This window comes from Vulpes vulpes, chromosome 14 (genome assembly GCF_048418805.1).
Source record: "Vulpes vulpes isolate BD-2025 chromosome 14, VulVul3, whole genome shotgun sequence".
In the NCBI taxonomy this organism is placed as follows: Eukaryota; Metazoa; Chordata; class Mammalia; order Carnivora; family Canidae; genus Vulpes; species Vulpes vulpes.
This window is the reverse complement of record NC_132793.1, coordinates 86105814-86128617: the sequence shown is the minus strand read 5'-3', so window position 1 is coordinate 86128617 and position 22804 is coordinate 86105814. Positions and strand designations below refer to the sequence as shown.

Here is a 22804-nt window from a genome sequence, read left to right as displayed (position 1 = left end):
GAAGATTCCCCTGGAGAGAGAACTTACGGTAGGTATACTCTAGGTCTTCTTGGTTATAAAAGCCCATCCCTGAAAAAGGGAATTTATGACAGCCTTATTTCCTAGAATTTTTTTTTAATCAAATAAGGGAACCTCCAAGAAGGCTTCTTTTTTCTATCTGTTGAATCCCAAATGCCTTCAGCTTAAAATAACCTTCATACCAACCTGGGTTCTGAATGGTACCCGTATAGTCTCCAATTCCTCTCTCCCAATCTTTCTTGAATCCTATTCAATCATTCCACTGTTCTATAACAATAGCTTTTGTCAAAGTTACCAAATGCCCTTCACATTGTTAGGTCTAATAGTTGCTCTCAATATTCATCTTCCATTCTAGCTGCATTTGACACCCCCCAATCTTCAACACACACCATTCACCTGGTTTTCTGGATGCCAACTGTTTTCCTTCTTCCTCATTGGTAACTTCTGACTCCTTTGCTGGCTCAGTCTCCTCTCCCTTTTTTTTTTATGGCACTGTTCAGTCTTCCTGATCTTTCAATCCTCCATTTGTAGTCACTCCATGGAATCATATATTAATACCATATAAAGTCTGATGAATCCCAAATTTTTATTTCCTGACTTGATTTAATTAATGTATCAAGTGTCTTCATTCACAACGATGTCTGATTAGCATTTCATTTTTTTTTAAGATTTCGTTTATTTATTCATGAGAGATACAGAGAGAAAGAGAGAGGCAGAGACCCAGGCAGAGGGAGAAGCAGGCTCCATGCAGGGAGCCTGATATGGGACTTGATCCCAGGTCTCCAGGATGACGCCCTGAGCTGAAGGCAGGCACTAAACAGCTGAGCCACCCAGGGATCCCCTGATTAGCATTTCAAACTTACATGTTGTCATGATTTGAACGTTCACATATGCCCCACCTCTTCTCCCCCAAATTCATGTTGAAATGCTAACCACCAATGTAATGGTATTAGGAGATGGGGGTCTTTGGGAAGTGATTAGGTCATGAGAGAAGAGCCTTCCTGAATGGGATTAGTTCTCTTATAAAACAGACCTTACAGGGCTCCCCAGCCCCTTCCACCATGTGAGGATACAATGAGAAGTGTGGGATCCAGAAGAAGCACCTGACCATACTGGCACTTGGATCTTGGACTTCTAGTCAAAAGAAGTGTGAGAAGTAAATTTCTGTTATTTATAATCCATCCAGTTTATAAGTGGCCTGAATGGACTAAGACATGTGTTTGAAACTGAACTCTTGATATCTTTCCCCTTTGTCCTAGTTGACAGGGCAACGTTTTTTTTTCTTTCTCTTACACTTTACACTCTTCACCAAGAACAAATTCCGTTGGTTATACCTACTAAATGTATACAGAATCTTGCTATTTCTTTTAGCTTCAACATTAGCTCTGACCCAGGCCACTATCATCTCTCCTTGGATTACTTCCTTAGCTTTCTGTGTTCCCTGCTCCCATTCTTGCTCTCAGTCTCCCCTTTCCTCTGCCCCCATCATCTTATGCTTAACATAGATGGCAGAGTGGTTCCTCCATATCACTCACAGTAAATGCTAAAATCTGCAAGACCATGAAGACCTGTTATCAAATGTCAGCAGACTAAAGCCAGAGGCCAAATCTAGTCAGCTATCTGTAAATAAAGTTTTATTGGAACCCAGCCACACTCATGTTACGTATGGTCTATGGCTGCTTTCACACTACAACAGTGTGACCAGAGACCCAACGGCCAGAAAAGCCTAGAACATTTAGTACCTGGCCCTTTACAGAAAATGTTTGGCACCCTACATGACCTGCCCTCTGCTACCTACCTCTCTCACTTCCCTTCTGCTCCAGTGAGTTGTCTTGGCCTCCTTGGTATTTCTAGACCTGCTAGGCAAGCTTCTAGCTCAAGGGACACTCCCTGTTGCTGTTTCATCTACTTACAATCCCCTTTTCTCAAGTACCCACTGCCTCACCTCCTTCAAGTCTGCTCATAGATCATCTTTTTCAGTGAAACCCTTCCTTACCACTCTTTGATATTGTAGTCGTCCTCCCTACCCTCACCCTGATGTTCCTGGCTTTTTCTTCGAAGTATTCATCTTTTAATTCTCTACATAATTTATTTTTTGCTTTTTTTTCCTTCTGTCTTCCTCCACTAGAATGCATTTTCCATGAAGGCAGGGATTTTCCTCCCATTCCTCATTCTGTTCACTGCCATATTTTGAGCATCAAGAAGGTAGGCACTTGACACGTATTTGAGGCCGAATTCCCTATTCACGTCCCTTTTCTCTTTGGCTCGTTCGACGCAGTTTGTGGAGTAAGGGCATGCTGGCCGCTGCTGTGAGCGCTGGTAAAGGGGAACCGGGGCCCTGCACCCAGGAAGCTGACATTCTGGGTCATTCGTGGAGAGGCTGATCAGCTGCTATCAATGCTCAAGGGCTGATAACTGGTACACTCTGTTTCAGTTAAAATTGTCCGTTGTTAAGCAGCCGTTCTGAGACACTAAACCGCATCACTTCACAATGAAACCATATAAAGGACAGAAGTAGTGGGTACTCCAAACCCCCCCGCTCCCCCAGTACTTTACATTTTACTGGACCTTGGCTCTGGAGCGCCTCCCTCCGGGCCCCTGCGGCGAGGCGGCGGGCAGCGCCTCTTCGGGGGAGCGCAGCACGCGGCTGAGCCCCGGAGCGGACTCCCGGGCGCGGGGTCCGACACTGGGTGCGCCCCCACAAGCAACCTTCCTACCGGCTCGGGACAGGGCCTCCGTCCGGGTGCACGTACAGGGGTCGCCAGGTGTGGGCGAGGAGGTGCCCGGGGAGCCCCCGGCTCGGCTTCGGCCATTCGGGAGGAGGGGCGGGGGGCAGCCCGCACTGTGGAAGGGAGGGGGATCGATTACTCGGGCCTCCGCTTGCCGCGCCTGTGGCGAGCCGAGCCGCGGAGATAGGCTGGGGATGTCTGGCCGCGCGGAGCTGGGTGGGGAGCCTGGGGCGGCCGGCCGGGCCCGGGGCGCGGGGCGCGGGGCGCGGGGTCCGGGGTCGGGGTCCCGGGCGCGGGCCGCATGGGGGAGCGCCGGCGACTAGAGGCGGCGGGCGGCGGGCGGAGGGCGGAGGAAGGGCGGGCGGCCGGGCGTGGTGGCGGAGCCCAGGTGCGCGCCCGCGGCCCCGGCGGGGAGGCCCGGCCGCGCGCCCCGGAGCCTCGGAGGTGCGGTGGCCGCCCCTGCCCTGGGGGCCCGAGGCGTGGAGACAGGTGCCCGCGACCTGGAGGGAGGGGCGAGGTTCTGTGCAAGCCTGTGGCACCGAGGTGACCCGGGGTCGTGCAGATGGGCTTTCTTTCTCCCGGAAAAAGTTACTGATGCGGGGTTCAAAAAAGGAATCTGGAACCGTCAGGCTTTCGCTTTTTACAAACGGATAGTTTGAGATCATCAAAAGTCTCGGGAGTGGTCCCTGCGGAGCCTCACGCGGTGCGGTCGTTTTATGGCCGAGGGTCACCGCGAGGTCTGTCCCAAGGCCAGGACTTTCCTGACCTCACGGAGACGGTGGTTGCATACTGTTGTGTGGAGGAGGAGGTGCCCGGGGAGCCCCCGGCTCTATTGTCGAACTCAAAACAGTATTTATTTTTAATCCACATGTTGTTTTATGTTGTAGGAAGAAGAAGCTGACCACATGAAAACATGAAGTCAAATGGAAGCCCACTTGTTATTATTTCAACCCAGGGAAGTAAAAGTGAACCACTGCTGTCTTTACCCAGTAGTATCCCGGGTTTTATTACTGGAAACACCCAGTTTTTCTAATACTCATTATGTCAGAAGAGAAATCTCCTGCAAAGAAAAGACCTCGTAGAAGTTTATCAATCAGTAAAACTAAAAAAAATGAGTATAACTCCATTATTTCATTTTTTAACAATGCACCACCTGCTAAACTTGCCTGCCCTGTTTGTAGTAAAATGGTGCCAAGGTATGACTTAAACCAGCATCTTGATGAAAAGTGTGTTAGTGTTAACAGTGATGACATTACTCCAGTTGATCTGAGGCATGTTGGCTTAATGAATTCAGATGTGTCCACAGTAAATTTAACCAATGTTGTCTTAGAAGATGTAACACCAGGAAAGTTGTCACCGTCAAAGACGAGTTTAATCCCTGAACAAAGTAATTCCATAAAAATGGTCAAAAGACAGCAGACCAGCCCTTACTTTAAAAATAATGATGAATTGATGTGCAAAAATCAAGATAAGCAGAGACATCATAATGTGAAAGTCATTACTCTGGGAAGCCTGTCATCTAAATTGTCCAGAAGATACATAGAAGCTAAAAAATCAATATGTAAGAATAACGAGGAATTTGCCAATAAGAGTCCACAGAGTTCCTTATCCACAGTGGGTAGGAACCTGGTTGACAACTGTTCAGAGATTGAGGACAAGGATCAAATTTTGGAAAATAGTTCTCAAAAGGAAAACGTATTTACCTGTGACTCTCTTGAGGAACAGAGAATTTCTGAACATAGTGTAGAAGGCACTAAAATACTGGAAACTGAAAGCCAAAAGGCTACCCAGGAATGTGGGCGATCATCCCTCACCCCTGCCTTCTCAGATAATGCTTCTGTGTTATTTTCACCAGATTTAACTCTTGGGCATCCAGTGGAGTCTACTTCAGAGGAAAGTCTTGCAAAGTGGGAGAGTATCACAGGAGTAGATGATAAAGATGTTGAAAAATGTGAGGCAGGTGGTTGTGAAGAAGTAAAAATGACTGTTGCTTCAGAAGCTAAAACCCAGTTGTTAAACTGGGAGACAAAATCTCCTAGTTCTACACATGATGTTTCTAAAGGCTGTAACATCCATGTCCTTCCTCTGGAAGGTGATAGTGACCTAAAGAATGAAATCACTTGCAGAATTACTTCAGAGCAGGGGTCAAGCTATGATGTTCCTGATGAAACAAGAACAGTACCACCAAATCATCCCTACTACCTTCGGAGTTTCCTGGTGGTGCTGAAAGCTGTATTTGAGAATGAAGAGGATAGGATGCTCTTCGATGAACATGAGAAGGAAATTGTAACTAAATTTTACCAATTATCAGGTATCTTAACCTTATGTTCCTCCATTTGCTTTCCAGATTTGGCTAGTAATCTAATGACCACAAGGAGTCAGTGTGGTTCTGAGCCCTCTGGGAATACTCAGGGGAAGCAGCCAGCTACAAGGTTTGAGAAGAATATGCATGACAAAGAGACAGGATTTTGTGTCTAGGGATGTTTGCTTCTGCACTATCATCCTTACAAGCTCTACTTTGGTTATAATGGAAGCACCTGTTTTTCCTTTATATGTGTATTTGATGGTTGTAAACTAGCCTTTTCCAGGTTAAAAAAAAATAGTGATTTAGGAAAGTGTACTTTGCATTCTGAGCATGCAGTCAAGCTTAACTTAGGTTGTTGCTTTATTGTTTTCACATACCATTTTCTCAAAAATGAAAGTGAAGTAGAATACAGGAAAGAACAAACCAAGGTATATTAAGGCATATTTTTCCCTCCAACAATGTTTTAGGTTTCTAGACTTCACTTTTTAAGGGTAGGGTGTGGAGGAATTGGAAACTTTTAGGCTAAATTGGTGCATTTAAAAATACTGGTCTGTGCCTCAGTTCCTTGGCAGCCAGTGGTGGCTGTAAGCCCTTAGTGCTGATTTGGAGCAGAAGCCACCCTGGTTGTTGCACTGCTAATCCAGGGGGCCATGGTGGCTTTTTGGAACGAAGTCCCTTCTGAGCTGCGGAAAGCTTACTTCGGGGCTATGCTCACCTCTTGTTATTAGTAATCTTGTCTGACTCTTCAGTTGGATTTAAAAAAAAAATCTTAAATATTACTAGTAATGTTCAGGAGAAGGGTCTTTGTTTTAAATTCCCACAATGAAATTACAGTCTTTGTTGTATTACTTTTTTTTTTTTTTTTTTTAGAGATTTTATTTATTTATTTGACAGCACGAGCAGGGGGAGGAGCAGAGGGAGAGGGAGAAGCAGACTCCTCACTAAGCAAGGAGCCCAATGGGGGGCTGGATCCCAGGACTCTGAGTTCATAACCTAAGCCAAAGGCAGACATTTGACCAAATAAGCCACTCAGGCATCCCGTTGTATTACTTTTAACATGTGAGTGATACTTCTCTGCGCATAGTTGCACAAATTATCCACACAGCCTCCATCTCTACTTGTGCTGTCCTCACCAGAACATGGACATAAATGACACCCCATTACTCTTCTATCCACAGAAGTCACAGATCTTTGGGTTGGGTGCTGGTTGCATTCATGTGAGCATTTGAGTAGTCTGTGACTCTGTGCCTCTGTATAATTGAGAAGTATGAATAGTTTCCCTAGTGCAAGTTTTGTAGATTCTTGTGTATGGCTCCCCACCAATAGTCATTTGCAGTGTCTCTATGTGAAAATAAGTGTTGCTAATTGAGTTTCCCTCTTTAAAGAAAAAAAGGAAAAAAAGTTGAAGATTTAAGAAGTGTAATTATACCATTTTAGAATTGGCAGAAATCTATTTATTTTAAAGATTTTATTTGTTTATTCATGAGAGACACGGAGAGAGAGAGGCAGAGGGAGAAGCAGGCCTCGTGCAGGGGGCCCAATGTGGGACTCGATCCCAGGACTCCAGGATCGTGCCCTGAGCCGAAGGCAGGTGCTAAACCGCTAAGCCACCCATTCAGGGTTCCTGAATTGGCAGAAATTTAAAGATAATCCAGATAACAGGAAATTTGTGACCAGGTTAATCAAATAACTTTGCCAAGATCACTGAGTTAGGGATGGTTGCTTTACCAAAACTACACATATTTTGAAAATCTTTTCAGATTATTTTCAGCCAATAATAGAGTCATGCATATTAAGCTGAAAGCAGAGAAAAAAAAAACTGGAATTCTGGGTAGGGCTTCTCTGAGTTAAAGTATTGGTGGCTAGAAAAATGAGAAACCTGGTTCTTAGAAGTTTTGAAATGGCCAATAACCATTAACAATTTTGGAAATTTTTAGTGGTTGATCTGCCCATCATCAAATACATCATCTTGTTTAATCTTTTCACCAGCATTGGGAAGATGGTGTTATTTCCCCAGGACCCCCCCCCCCCCTTTTTTTAACAGAAAATGGAGTCTTGGTAAGGTTCATAGACGGATAATTCACAAGTGGCAGAGCTGGTCCAGGGCTTGAGTAAGCATAGGTGTATTTCTTTTTCTTTTTTTTTTTTTTTTTGAGATTCATTATATTTTATTTATTTCAGAGAGTGTGCGCATGTGTGTGAGTAGGGGGTGGGGCGAAGGGAGAGAATCTCAGGCAGACTCCCTGCTGAGCACAGAGCCCGATTCAGGGCTTGTCTCATGATCCATGAGATCATGACCCGAGCCAAAACCAAGAGTCTGAACTAACCGACAGCCACCCAGGTGCCCCACCATAAGTGTATTTCTAATAGAATATATTTTACTCAACTCTGTTTTGAAAAGTGAATATTATTTTGAGAAGGGAGATAATATTTTTCAATATTTTTCATAACTTTATTGCAGCTAGTGGTCAGAAGTTATATGTAAGACTTTTTCAACGTAAATTCAGCTGGATTAAAATGAGTAAATTGGAATATGAAGAGATTGCCCCTGATTTAACACCTGTGATTGGAGAATTGCAGCAAGCAGGCTTTCTGCAGACAGGTATGATTAGTCAAAGGAAATGTAATCTGAAAATAGGGCATGAAGAACTCAGTTTCTGCAGAATGATGGTGCTGTTGGTGCCTGGCAAATACTAATTTTTAAAAATTGAATTTTTAACCTTAGGACAACAAATTATTCATGTTAAAGCCATTCTTAGCCTGGGTGAAGACTATTTGTTGTTTTCTTGACTGTCTCATGTTGAGGACAATAAAGTCTCCCCTGGGTCCCTGAAGGCCCTCAAAAGTCTCCCTCACTGAGTCAGCGAAGAAACTCATCCCTTCTCAGCTCTCACCTTCTAGCAAGAATCTGACTCATTCAGCTGCCTCATCTTTGTGATAGAATGAAGCTGGTTTACTTGAAGCTAATATTGCCTCTAAAAGCTTCATCCACCCCCTCATGTACACACATACAGCTCTTGAAGTATGTAAGTTGATTGCCTCAAGTTCGTTGATTTAAACCCATGAGACTGTAGTTTTGTTGGTCTTGTCTGTAGCATCCATTAAGCACCTACCTACCTGGACTGAAAGTGATATTGTACTGGAAACATTGGTGGAGGGAGAATGTGAGTCTTAGGTAGTTGCTGCTGACAGTCTTTTTTTTTTTTTTTTTTAAATTTTATTCATTCATTCATTCATTCATTCGAGACACAGAGAGAGAGAGACAGGAGACAGAGAGAGGCAGGGAGAAGCAGGCTCCATGCAGGGAGCCCGACATGGGACTCCATCCGGGGTCTCCAGGATCACACCCTGGGCCAAAGGTGGCGCTAAACCACTGAGCCACGCGGGCTGCCCTGTTGCTGATAGTCTTGACTTGTCAGTCTTGAAATAGGCAAATCAGACCGAAGTCAGGTGGTTTCTGTGTGGAAGTTTGTAGTGAAGAGCACTTAGTAAAGTGAGGTTAGGTGATGTGCTGGAGCTGGGGAAAAAAGGCAGAGGGGCTCAGTTAAGAAGCTTGAATGAGAGGGATTAGGCAGCAGGATGCAGGCCCTGCTTGGAGCACTGCTTCCCACACATCAGTCCATAAGGGCCACTGGGGAGCATCTGTCCTCACCTGACTTGGATGGTTTGGTGCAGATTCATAAATTCACAAGTTTGACATCCATGCCGGGTGATTGCTGCAGGTGAGCCTTGACTTACCTTTAAATGACCTTTAACCACAACCCCAGTGGCTCACTATTGAGCTCAATCAAGTCCAAGTCCTGCCCTCGATCTGCATGACCCCATGGGACACGGTCCTGCTCACTCTGCTGTGGCCACAGAGTTCTCCTTGGGGTTCTGCAGCAAGCTGAGTGCACTGCTTTCAGAGCCTTGTACTTGCTGCCATAGTTCCCTCATTTCACCCAGCTCTGCATCACCTCTTCAGAGGTCAGTCTGACCACCCTACATGGAACCAGCCCTCCTGCTACGTTTGCTTTGCCTCAGCCAGTTTTGTTTTTATTTATCATAGTTCTCAGCACCTGACATATCTACTTACTTGCTTGTCATGCAAAGAAAGAGGTGAGCTGCTTGTGGCCGGGTCTTGGTTTGTTCATTGTAGCGTGCCCAGGGCCATTACTTGGCATGCAGTGTGTACCCAGTAAGTCTTTCCTGAATGGAGGAAAAAGGCATTTCCCTAAGCTGTAAGTGCCTTGAAGGCAGACACCAGCCAGGTCTGATTCAGCTGAATCTCAGGTCTAGACTGGTGTCTGGGTCTTGTGATAGCATACATGTGTATGTTTGTTCAGTAATTGAACACATTAAAGGATTTCCAGCCAGAGGCCTGTACGGGGGGAGCAGAGCTGATGGTCAGTTTACTCTGATCTGTTTGGGAGAGGTCCAGTTGGAGGCCTTGTAATCAGAGAGCGAATATACCAGTGAGTTTTTAATGAGGGTGTCTAAGCCATAATAGTTACCCATATGTGTCTTTTTTTTTTTAAGATTTTTATTTATTTATTCATGAGACACACACACACACACAGAGAGAGAGAGAGAGGCAGAGACACTGGCAGAGGGAGAAGGAGGCTCCATGCAGAGAGCCTGACGTGGGACTCGATCCCGGGTCTCCAGGATCACACCCCGGGCTGAAGGCATTGCTAAACCGCTGAGCTACCAGGGCTGCCCCATATGTGTCTTTATGTTATTCAGACTTTACTTTTTAGTGAGAAATTGTATTTTATAACTTTTATGAGATACCTATTTTCCATATTCTGTAATAATTGGTTTGACAAACTAATTACAGTTCTTTTTTTTTTTTTTTTAATAAGAGAGGGATGGGGTAGAGGGAGAGGAATAAAGAGAATCTTAAGCAGGCTCTGTGCCCAGTGCAGAGCCTGATGTGGGGCTTGATCTCATAACTCTTGAGATCATGAGCAGAGCTGAAATTAAAAGTCGGACAGCTGCACTGACAGAGCCACCCAGGCGTCCCTACTAATTACAATTTCTGCAGTAGAATTTCATTATACTTGCATTTTTTTTTTTTTTTTTTTTTGCAGTCAGCAAGTTTACTCTGTTTATTAAAGTCACGGAAATGGTTTGACAAAAGTGCACAATAGAATGACATCTATGGTTTGTTATAAATCACAGTGAATTACTAGAATACAACAATGTCATTCCTTTACACAGAGGATTACAGGATGGGGTGAATATTATAAAGGATAGGATCTTTTCAACACATTAAGCCAATCAGATTTTACACCTCAACTATGTACCTTTGAAAAGACTGGTTAGCAAAGCTGAGGGGTTTTCCTCCTCTACTTCTCTACCAGTTATTACTAAGCCACAACGAAAAAAGCCATGCACAAATTTTACAACACCTGATAAAAAACAGATACAAAATCTTGTTTACTTCACCACTTATTAAAGCTTGCATCTTTGCTCCTTCATTTTTCTGATTAGGCCACTTGTCACATGACTCACCCCTGAATGAAAAGCTGTTAATAATTTAGCAGTACTCACCCCTGTACACATATCAAGATACACTCCCCATAACCATCAAGTCCATGTCTCTTTGCTGTACATTAACACAAATGAACACACCACAAACCTAGGACTAAAGACATTTACTTTACAGTTTTAAAAATTAATATATCTAGCATCACTATCAGTGTATTTATTTCAGATCCCATATTTGGGGGAGGGGATGCTGTATATACAACCCAGCCCATCTGAAGATTTGGGCAAATCTGCCAGAAATGTATGAGGAAAGCCCTGCAATGTGCCATACATAACCAGTAGCTTTCTACCTTCCAGAGAGGAATCCAGAGCAGAGCTGTGCATTTCCAGAGTAGGAAAAAACCCAGAGCTTAACATCTTATGGGCTAGTAACTTTTCATAGACTGAAAGGCAGAGTTTTGTCTTCTTAAATCCATTTTAATGTCACAACATAGTCAGTGAAGAAAACAGTGGTCATCTGTACATAGAAAAAGAAACATTTAAGATTTTTACAGAAAATCTACCATAAAAACAAGTCTTTAATTATGCTCTTATCCATCTACTCACTAGTTCAATCACTGGCTGCCTCTAAACCTAGCAAACCATAATCCGAGGTCCAGCAACTCACTCCTCACCCCGTCCTATTCCAAAAAAGAAATGGCTTCTGCATGAATAATCCAAAATGGTCTTATCCATAAAGTAGCTGCCTCAAACTGTAGTGGAGACTGGCGACTGGATGGTTGTTCCCCTGGGATTTGGATTTTTAGAGACACTTCCCAAATGCAGAGTTGATTCTCAGGGAGCTGCTGTCCCCAAATCATAATGTTACTTCAAACAGTGTTATTGTACCTATCTAAGTTCCTCATAATTGTCAGCTACTAATCAGCTATTAGTATAATGAAATAAAACTGTTCCCAGAAACGAGCAAGACCAAAGCTTGCTTTTTGATTGGTTTGTTTGAAGTTCTCATGGTAAAGAACCTTAAGGCAGTTGGACTGTGGCCTGCAGGAGCCATCCAGGGCAGACTGAAAAAAACTGTTGTGTCAGAGTTCTTACATCAAAAATTTCCCCCTTTATCAATTGGGGGGATGGATTTGTTGCTCATTCCTTGAGTTCAATAGAGACCTAAGGTCAAGAGTTCAAGGTCACCAACTCCATTTAAAATGTATAACCCAACTAAGTTTCACATGGTTTGCTCAGCTATTCATCCACCTGGTATGCTTTGGATTGTAAGTCTTCCTTGATGATATTACAGATTCAGTTAAAGTTTGTCTTGTTCATTATATTTGCATTTAAGTAAGCTTCATTCTTCTCAAAGTCAATAGAGCTAGAAAATAATAAAAATCTTTAAAACTGTGTTTACCTTTTTTTTTTTTTAATCCATTTCAGAGTCTGAGTTGCAAGAACTCTCTGAAGTACTTGAACTGCTTTCTGCTCCTGAACTGAAAACCCTGGCAAAGGCCTTCCACTTGGTGAATCCCAATGGACAGAAACAGCAGCTGGTGAACAACTTCCTCAAATTGGCCAAACAGCCTTCAGTCTGCACTTGGGGCAAGAATCAGCCTGGAATCGGTGCAGTGATTTTAAAAAGGTTTTGTTGGATATTGTTTCATTAAAAACATTAAAATGTTGATAGCACATATTAACTTATGATAACAGATGGTACATTGTTTCAAATTATAATTTCTTATCTCAGTTGCAGTTAGATTGATAAGACAGAAGAGCCTTATCACAATAGCTGGATTCTTTCTTGGTTTATTTTTAATAAGTAATACTACTAAGACCAAGGAATTTCTAGGACCAAGATAAATCAGGAAGCAGTAGGCATGTGGTAAATTCTAGTATATTATTATTCAAGAAAAATGCAATTTTAACTCCTTTCCTACAGGACTTACAGTAATATATTTGGTCGAATATTTATTTTAGTCAACTCTTTATTGAAGTATAATCTATCAGTCTTAATATGTAGTTTTTCTTGGGTTTAGAACATAAAATTGACCAAGAACTGTGGTTTGTTTCTTTTGCTTTTGTGAAGACCTTGAAATGTTTCAATTTGGGGAAAGATGTAAAAATCTTCAGAATTTATTTTTTTTTCTTCACATTATCTCTAGAATGCAGCTATATTAACTTTAATCTGGAGTTGTTGAGGATAAAGTAAGTGATGCTTTTGAAAACACTTTAAAACAATGTCAATGTTTATTTTGTGTAATATATAGTGTGTCTTTCTAAATACACACATGGGCATATATGTGCATGTGTACAAGTAACTTTCAGCTGTTATGTGTCAAGAGCCAATCTTTGTTGGGAGATACTACAAATATTAATCTTTTAAAAAACATAGCTACAAACAAGACATGCATTATTAAGAAAACTGTCACTACTAACTCTTCAAAAAGTTTAATACTATAGGTTTTTAAAAAATATTTTAATTATGTATTTATAGTTAATTGACTTTAGGATTATAAAATCTTCGTTGTATATTAAATGTCTTCTAAGGTCTTTCTTTTTTTAAAGATGATTAATTTGAGAGAGAGAGTGTTTGAGCAAGCAAGAGCATACACGAGCTGGGGGGCAGGTTGTGGAGAGTCAGGGAAAGAAGCTCAAGCATACTCCCCACTGAGTACAGAGCCTGATGTGGTTTGATCTCACAACCTGGGGACCATGACTAAGAGTCAAACACTCAACTGACTTGAGCCACCCAGGCGGTCCCCTAAGTCCTTTCTCTTTATTTTAGAGAACCCACTTTGCCTAAGTCCTTTCTCTTTATTTTCTTTTTTTTTTTTAATTTTAAGGATTTTTATTTATTTGACAGAGAGCAAGAGAGAAAGCACAAGCAGAGGGAGCAGAAGGCAGAGGGAGAAGGAGAAGCAGGCTCCCCACTGAACAGGGAGCTTGATGAGGGGCTGGATCCCAGAACCCTGGGATCATGACCTGAGCCAAAGGCAGATGCTTAACTGCCTGAGCCATCTGGGCCCACCTAAGTTCTTTCTTTTTTAAATTTTTTTTTAAATTTTATTTATTTATTCATGAGAGACACAGAGAGAGAGGCAGAGACATAGGCAGAGGGAGAAGCAGGCTCCCTGCAAGGATAACAATGTGGGACTTGATCCCTGAACCGGGATCACACCCTGAGTCGAAGGCAGATGCTCAACCTTTGAGCTACCCAGGCATCCCTATATTTTTTTGCTTTTATTTTACTTCTAGTCAGTTAACATACAGTATTATACTAGTTTCAGGTTGTACAATATAGCGATTCAACACTTCCATTCAGTACCCAGTGCTTATAATGACAAGTGCACTCCTTAATCCCTATCACCTATTTCACCCATCCCCACACTCCCCTCCCCTCTGATAACCATCAGTTTGTTCTCTATAATTAAAAGTCTGTTTCTTGATTTCTCTTTCTCTCTCCCTCCCTTTAATTTTTTCCCCTTTGCTTGTTTTGTTTCTTAAATTCCACATGTGAGTGAAATCATACAGAATTTGTCTTTCTCTGACTTATTTCACTTAGCATAATATTCTCTGGATCCATCCATGTCGTTGCAAATGGCAAGATTTCATTCTTTTTTATGGTTAAATAATATTCCATTGTATGTATATACCACATCTTAATCCATTCATCAGTTAATGGATACTTGGACTGCTTCCATAAATTGGCTATTTTAAATGATGCTGCTAATACACCAGAGTACATGTATCCCTTCGAATCAGTATTTTTGTATTCTTTGGGTAAATACCTAGTAGTAAAATTGCTGGATCATGGGTTAGTTCTATTTTTAATTTTCTGAGAGAGCTCCGTATGTTTTCTAGAATAAGTAACTGCACCATTGTGCATTCCCACCAACAGTGCAGGCAGGTTCCTTTTCTCCAGATCCTCACCAGCATCTGTTTTTCTTGTGATGTTGATTTTAGCCATTCTGACAGGTGGGGGGTGATATCTCATTGTGGTTTTGATTTGCATATTCCTGATGGTGAGTGATGAGTATCTTTTCATATGTCTGTTGGCCATCTGTTTGTCTTTTTTTTTTTTTTTTAATTTAAGATTTTACTTATTTATTCATGGGAGACACAGAGGGAGAGGCAGAAGACATTGCAGAGGGAGAAGGAGGCTCCATGCAGGGAGCCTGCTGTGGGTGGGACTCAATCCCGGAATTCCAGGATCATGCTGTGGACCAAAGGCAGGCGCTCAACTGCTGAGCCACCCACGTGTCCCGATCTGTATGCCTTCTTTGGAGAAATGTCTGTTCATGTCTTCTGCCCATTTTTTAATTGGATTATTTGTGGGGTTTTTTGGGTGTGTTGAATTATGTAAGTTCTTTGTGTATCCTTTCTTGGATGTTATTTGCAAATATCTTCTCCCATTCTGTAAGTTATCTTTTAGTTTTGTTAATTATTTCCTTCACTGTGCAGAAGCTTTTTATTTTGATATAGTCCCAGTAGTTTATTTTTGTTTTTGTTACCCTTGCTTCAGGGGATGTATCTAGTAAGAACCTGCTTCAACTGATGTCAAAGAAGTTGATGCCTGTTTTCTCCTCTAGAATTTTTATGGTTTCCTGAATCACATTTAGGTCTTTAATCCATTTTTAACTTATTTTTGTGTATGCTGCAAGGAAGTGGTTCAGTTTCATTCTTCTGTATGTGGCTGGCTGCCAGTTTTCTCAACACCATTTGTTGTAGAGACTGTCTTTCCGACTGGATGTTCTTTCCTGCTTTGTTGAAGATTAATTGACTGTATAATTGTTGGTTCATTTCTGGATTTTATGTTCTGTTGTATTGATCTGTGTGTCTTTATTTGTGCTAGAACCATACACCTTTGATGTAGCTTTGTGGGTGCCTGGCAGGCTTCAGTTGTTAGAGCATGGGACTCTTGATTTCGGGGTTATGAGTTTAAGGCCCATGTTGGGTATAGAGATTATGGATTACTACAGCTTTGTAATATAACTTGAAGTCTGGAATCATGATCCTCCATCTTTGTTTTTCTTTTTGAAGATTACTTTGGCTATTTGGGGTCTTCTGTGATTCCATATAAATTTTAGGCTTCTTTGTTCTAGTTCTGTGAAAAATGCTGTTGGTATTCTGACAGGGATTGCATTAAATGTGTAGATTGCTTTGGGTAGTATAGACATTTTAACAATATTTGTTCTTTGATCTATGAGCATGGAATGTCTTTCCATTTCTTTGTGTCCTCTTCAGTTTCTTTCATGAGCATTTTATAGTTTTCAGTGTACAGGACTTTTACCTCTTTGGTTAGGTTTATTCCTAGAAATCTTACTATTTTTGGTACACTTGTAAATGAGATTTTTAAAATTTATCTTTTTTTTGCTTCATTATTGGTATATAGGTATATTAGTATATAGAAATGCAATTTCTTTAATTGTATTTAAGTATTTTATGTAACCATATGTAACATTTTATAAGTAAGTGAACATTGAAATTAGCAGTGCTCTCAGTATAAGCACTAAGGATATGAACAGAAATAAAAGAAATAAGGTTAACTTTTTTTTTTTTTTAATCCCTGACTTTGGACTTGTAGGAACATAAGATTCTCAAGGCTATTTTAGTTGTACTAAAATCACTGTCCTTTAAGATTGTACTTTCTTTCTTCATTTTGTTGTAGAACTCAGCAATGGAACCTGAGTCTCTGACAGCCCCAAATAAAGGCAGTGCCTTGTTATTATACTTTGCTGTTATCATGAAGAAACAGAAAAGGCGCATTATTTATACTTTCTTAATCCCAGTAGATAATCATTGCTCATTTTACCATGTTTAATGGTTCCTTCTGAACTCAGAGAATTGGCCAACTGGGGCATCCCTGGGGTACTGAATGGAGAGGGACAAAGTGTGGGCACTTCAGTCTCTGTTAGATAAGTGACTCTTAATTAAATAGTGGTGTGATAGGAATCTCACCTGTGTCCCCTCATGTATCTGATGGTGCACTAATTTCTGTAACACCCTTAGGATGCAACACTGCCTTTGGGTTAATAATTCTGGGATGGATAGGAAAGTAAGGTCTTCCATTAGGCCAGTGGTTCTCAACTGCAAGTGACTTTGCCCTCTAGGGGATATCTATCTGGTAATGTCTGGAGGCATTTTGATTGTCTTGATGAAGAGGGAAGTGAACACTACTGGCATTTACTGGGTAGAGGCCAGTGATGCTGCTGAGTATCCTATAATGCACAGGACATCACCCTTTTCCCCAGCAAAGAATTATCCTGCCCACATGTCAATAGTGCTAAGTTTGAGAAACACTGTTCTAGATGGTATCCAAGTTGTAAGAGCCAGAGGGCCCACGTGGCCCTGAATTTAATTCAGACCTCCAGGCCTACCTCGAAGGCATCCAGAATCAAATTCAATTTACTCTGAGGTAACCCTAGAGCAGAGATGCTTTTGGACAACTTTGCACATCACAGAATAGCACCAGATCTTGGGACCACTTCTTGGTACACAAAATCATGCTAACCAACAGCCTTTGATAATGGCATTTTATTTTATTTTATTTTATTTTATTTTATTTATTTTATTTATTTAATTTTATTTTCAAAAAATTTTTACTAAGTAGTCTCTGTGCCCAACATGGGGCTCAAACCCACAACTCCAAGATCAAGAGATGCATGCTTTACCTACTGAGCCAGCTGGGTACCCAAATAATGACATTTTAAATAAATAACTATTATTTAATCTGAATGTCACGTGTCAAGAAGTGAAAGTGGCTACTTGTATGACTTTTCTTGTATTTTACACATTCATGACCAGTATAAACCTGTGTTGCTTTTTTATTGAGCCAAACCTTATGTCAAACGATTTGGAGATAGAATCTCATTTAATCTTCACCATGTCCCTGGGTAGGCTCTGAGCCTCAAAGAGGTTAAGTTAAGCTCCAAGTTCACAGAGCTGGAAGTGGTAGATTTGCTTCAGGGTTAGAATAATGATTGCCACTTACCTTTATTTTTTCTGAGAATAATTTGTAAAATCTAACCTCCAAATGCTTTTTAAAAAAACAAAGTTATTTCCCTATACTGTACATTTTTCAGAGCTAAAGCCTTGGCGGGACAGTCACTGAGAGTCTGTAAAGGTCCTCGAGCTATTTTTTCCCGGGTCTTGCTGCTTTTTTCCCTGACGGACTCACTGGAAGATGAGGAAGCCGCCTGTGGTGGTCAGGGACAGCTTTCGACTGTGCTTTTGGTCAATCTTGGCCGAATGGAGTTTCCTAGGTACACCATCAATCGGAAAACCCAGATCTTCCAAGACAAAGACGATCTCATCAGGTAAGATCATATAATAGCTCATTATAATAACTGTGTCACTTTACATGAACGTAAAAGTTTTCATTATTATTATATGTTTCTGAGACTATAAGGAGAATATAGAAATATGTTTAGATTAAGGTTGCCCAAAACCAATGAGTTTGGAGTTAGAACTACAAAAATTTTTCCTGCCCCATGTTCCCAAATAGCTTTGGCAGGAAACATTTTGTAAATATAGACACTTGAACAAACCTGCCTTGTGAATATGTTAATGGCACGAACAAGGCCGAAGATGAATGTTTCCTTAGCAATAACGCTTCAAATGAAGCTAATACTAACTCTAACTTGTGTGCGTATACTCAAATCATGCACGTGCAAGATTAGAGATTGTCACAATCTGTTTTGGCACATGGACTCAGTGAATGTTTGGTTTGACTGACAAAAGCAGGTTTTGGTAAAGAATGGGATAGGTCCTACAGGAAAAAAAAAACAACTTGGATTTCCTTTAAAAGCCCATCATTATAAAAAAGATTAATTTAGATTCCTAAAATGGCACTTATGATTCTTGATTTAAAGTTTATGACTCATGTGGAACTGAAATTGATTCTAATACTTGATTTTAGGAGAGTTGTTTATATGTTGTCTAATGTGTGCTTTAAAAAATAACATTGAAATTATGGAATGAAAGCAGCATCGATATACATGGACTCTAGCCCAGTTTGCTGAGCTGTCAGGAAGCTCACTGTCTTGTTTGTGTCCTATTGGAATAAATTCTTGCACCTAAAGGAGCTGGAGAAAGAACAGCAAATAAAACCTACATCCAGCAGAAGAAACGAGTTAATAAAGATGCGAGCAGAACTCAATGAAATAGAGACCAGAAGAACTGTGGAACAGATCAACAAAACCAAGAGTTGGTTCTTTGAAGAAATTAATAAAGATAGATAAACGATTAGCCAGCCTTGTTAAAAATAAAAAAGACTCAAATTAATGAAATCACGAGTGAAAAAGGAGAGATCACCACTAATACCAAGGAAATTCAAACGATTTTAAAAACCTATTAGGAGCAGCTATATGCCAATGAATTAGGTAATCTACAAGAAACGGATGCATTTCTGGAAAACCACAAACTACCAAAACTGGAACAGGAAGAAATAGAAAACCTGAACAGACCGATAACCAGGGAGGAAATTGAAGCAGTCATCAAAAACCTCCCAAGACACAAAAGCCCAGGGCCAGATGGCTTCCCAGGGGAATTCTATCAAACGTTTAAAGAAGAAACCATACCTATTCTACTACAGCTGTTTGGAAAGATAGAAAGAAGTGGAATACTCCAAACTCGTTCTATGAGGCCAGCATCACTTTGAGACCACGAAAACCAGACAAAGACCCCACCAAAAAGGAGAATCATAGACCAATATCCCTTGATAAACATGGATGCAAAAATTATCAACAAGATACTAGCCAATAGGATCCAACAGTACATTAAAGAAGATTATTCACCATGACCAAGTAGGATTTATCCCCGGGACGCAAGGCTGGTTCAACACTCGTAAAGCAATCAATGTGATCATATCAACGAGAAAAAACAAGAACCCTATGATCCTCTCAATAGATGCAGAGAAAGCAGTTGACAAAATACAGCATCCATTCCTGATCAAAACTCTTCAGAGTGTAGGGATAGAGGGAACATTCCTCAGCATCTTAAAAGCAATCTACGAAAAGCCCACAGCAAATATCATTCTCAATGGGGAAACACTGGGAGCCTTTCCCCTAAGATCAGGAATACGACAGGGATATCCACTCTCACCACTGCTATTCAACACAGTACTAGAAGTGCTAGCCTCAGCAATCAGGCAACAAAAAGAAATAAAAGGCATTCAAATTCAAATAAAAGGCAAAGAAGAAGTCAAACTCTCCCTCTTCGAAGATGACATGATAGTGTACATCGAAAACCCAAAAGACTCCACCCCAAGGTTGCTAGAACTCATACAGCAATTTGGCAGTGTGGCAGGATACAAAATCAATGCCCAGAAGTCAGTGAAATTTCTATACACTAACAATGAGACTGAAGAAAGAGAAATTAAGGAGTCAATCCCATTGACAATAGCACCCCAAATAGCCAGGGCAATATTAAAAAAGAAAACCATAGCTGGGGGCATCACAATGCCAGATTTCAGGTTGTACTACAAAGCTGTGGTCATCAAGACAGTGTGGTACTGGCACAAAAACAGACACATAGATCAATGGAACAGAATAGAGAATCCAGAAGTGGACCCTCAACTTTATGGTCAACTAATATTCGACAAAGCAGGAAAGACTATCCACGGGAAAAAAGACAGTCTTTTCAATAAATGTTTATGGGAAAATTGGACAGCAACATGCAGGAGAATGAAACTAGACCATTCTCTTACACTGTACACAAAGATAAACTCAAAATGGATGAAAGATCTAAATGTGAGACAAGAATCCATCAAAATCCTAGAGGAGAACACAGGCAACACCCTTTTTAAACTTGGCCACAGCAACTTCTTGCAAGATACGTCCATGAAGACAAGGGAAACACAAGCAAAAATGAATTATTGGGACTTCTTCAAGATCAAAAGCTTCTGGACAGCAAAGAAACAGTCAATAAAACTAAAAGACAACCTACAGAATGGGAGAAGATATTTGCAAATGACGTATCAGATAAAAGGCTAGTATCCAAGATCTGTAGAGAACTTATTAAACTCAACAGCAAAGAAACAAACAGTCCAATCATAAAATGGGCAAAAGACATGAACAGAAATTTCACAGAGGAAGACATAGACATGGCCAACAAGCACATGAGAAAATGCTCCACATTACTTGCCATCAGGGAAATACAAATCAAAACCACAATGAGATACCACCTCACACCAGTGAGAATGGTGAACATTAACAAGACAGGAAATAGCAAATGTTGGAGAGGATGTGGAGGAAGGGGAACCCGGTTGCACTGTTGGTGGGGATGTGAACTGGTGCAGCCACTCTGGAAAACTGTGTGGAGCTTCCTCAAAGAGTTAAAAAGAGAGCTACCCTATGACCCAGCAATTAATTGCACTGCAGGGGATTTACCCCAAAGATACAGATGAAACGTTTAGTGAAATGCCAGGACACCTGCACCCCGATGTTTCTAGCAGCAATGTCCACATAGCCAAACTGTGGAAGGAGCCTCAGTGTCCATCGAAAGATGAATGGATAAAGAAGATGTGGTCTACGTATACAATGGAATATTACTCAGCAATTAGAAACGACAAATACCCACCATTTGCTTTGACGTGGATGGAACTGGAGGGTATTATGCTGAGTGAAGTAAATCAATCGGAGAAGGACAAACATTATATGGTCTCATTCATTTGGGGAATATAAAAAATAGTGAAAGAGAATAAAGGGGAAAGGAGGGAAAATGAGTGAAAATATCAGTGAGGGTGACAAAACATGAGAGACACCTAACTCTGGGAAACAAGGGGTAGTGGAAAGGGAGGTGGGCGGGGGGTTGGGGTGACTGGGTGATGGCCACTGATGGGGGCACTTGACTGGATGAGCACTGGTATTATGCTATATGTAGGCAAATTGAACTCCAATAAAAAAATATCCAAAAATAACCACTCCCCCAAAAAACCCCATCTTTTTGTTATACAAAGGGCCTTAAAATGTAAATGAAATTGGATTTAACTGACTTTAGAAATGGTAATTATATAATACCTGGTAATATGATACCTGATCTGTTAAGCCTTGTTGGTACCTGAAATATATCATGTGTGTGTGTTTTTTTTTTAAGATTTTTTATTTATTTTTTCACCACAGACACAGAGAGAGACAGAGAAGCAGAGGGAGAAGCAGGCTCCATGTAGGGAGCCTGACGTGGGACTCGATCCTGGGTCTCCAGGACACCCCAGGCTGAAGGCGGCGCTAAAATGCTGAGCCACCAGGGCTGTCCCCTATCCTGTCTTTTCTGTCCTCATTTATTCAATATATATGAGTTGAGTGTTGAGTACTTACAATGTGCCTAGGTGGTGGGATTACAGCATGGACAGATAGAGTCTGTGCCACCATGAGGTTATATTGTACTGGGGGAGATAGAAAATAAGAGTAATTGTGGCATGTGAAAGGTGTTATGCTGATGGAGGGGCAGGCTGGGCAAGTTCCACTTTGTAGAGAGTGTCCCTGGAGAGGTGACATTTGGATTGAGACTCAGGATTGAGGGGTAGCTAGCCATGCAGGGTGTGTGCATCTGGCCATGCAGGGAACCTGTGCTCCAGGCCCTGAGGCAGGAGCTACTTGATGAGTTGGAGAAACTCAGAGGACCTCTGTGGCCACAGGGACAGTATGCAAGTGGGAAGTCAGACAGGAATGCAGAGCTGGGGATGCTCATTCTCAGAAGCCCTGTGAGCAGACTCAACGGTGTTCTCCGAGCAATGGGAAGACACTGAAGAGGTTTAGGCAGGCTGGTGATCTGTTTCACATTTTCCAAAAAACATCCTGTGGAATAGGGGGTGAAAGGAAGCAAGGGAAGCTACAGGAAGGCTGGTAGAACCTTGGTGGTCTAGGCGAAGGTCTTGACTGGGCCGGTGGCAGCAGTAACGGGGTGAATATGTATGAGAAATTTTGGAAGGAGAGATTATGATTATGCCTTGATTATGATTATGACTACAGTGGGAGAAGGACAGGCATGAATCATGGATGGCTCAGCTGGTGGTACCACCAATGAGCCGGAGGGTCAGGAGAGGGACAGTGGTACTAGTTGGGGATCACGGTTCTGGATGCCCACTAGCTATTCAGGGGAGGGTGTCATGTCTGGTGCTGGACCTGCTGGCAGGAGCTGAGGGAAGAGCTCCAGATTAGAGAAAGCATTTGATGTCACTAACACATGGATGGTGTTTGAAGCCTTGGAACCAGATAGACCCCTGACAGGGGAAGAGAAGGCAAGAACCATGGCAGCCAGCATTCGGAGGTCAGATGGAGAGCTGGACCAATCA

General features: G+C 41.6%; 1 protein-coding gene across 20 annotated transcripts in view; it reads left to right on the top strand.

Moving 5' to 3' along the window:
• Window positions 1-2508: 2508 nt before the first annotated feature.
• Window positions 2509-22804, top strand: part of FAN1 (FANCD2 and FANCI associated nuclease 1) — a 38940-nt gene continuing 18644 nt past the window's right edge. For 4 of the 20 annotated variants that reach the window (XM_072737063.1, XM_072737054.1, XM_025986411.2 and 1 more), the window contains exons 1-5: window positions 3003-3236; window positions 3635-5058; window positions 7514-7654; window positions 11953-12154; window positions 17595-17828. In XM_072737063.1, coding sequence (XP_072593164.1) covers window positions 3789-5058; window positions 7514-7654; window positions 11953-12154; window positions 17595-17828 — 1847 coding nt within the window. In that variant the 5' untranslated portion in view covers window positions 3003-3236; window positions 3635-3788. The other 16 variants (XM_072737064.1, XM_072737060.1, XM_072737053.1 and 13 more) reach the window with 15 other exon arrangements.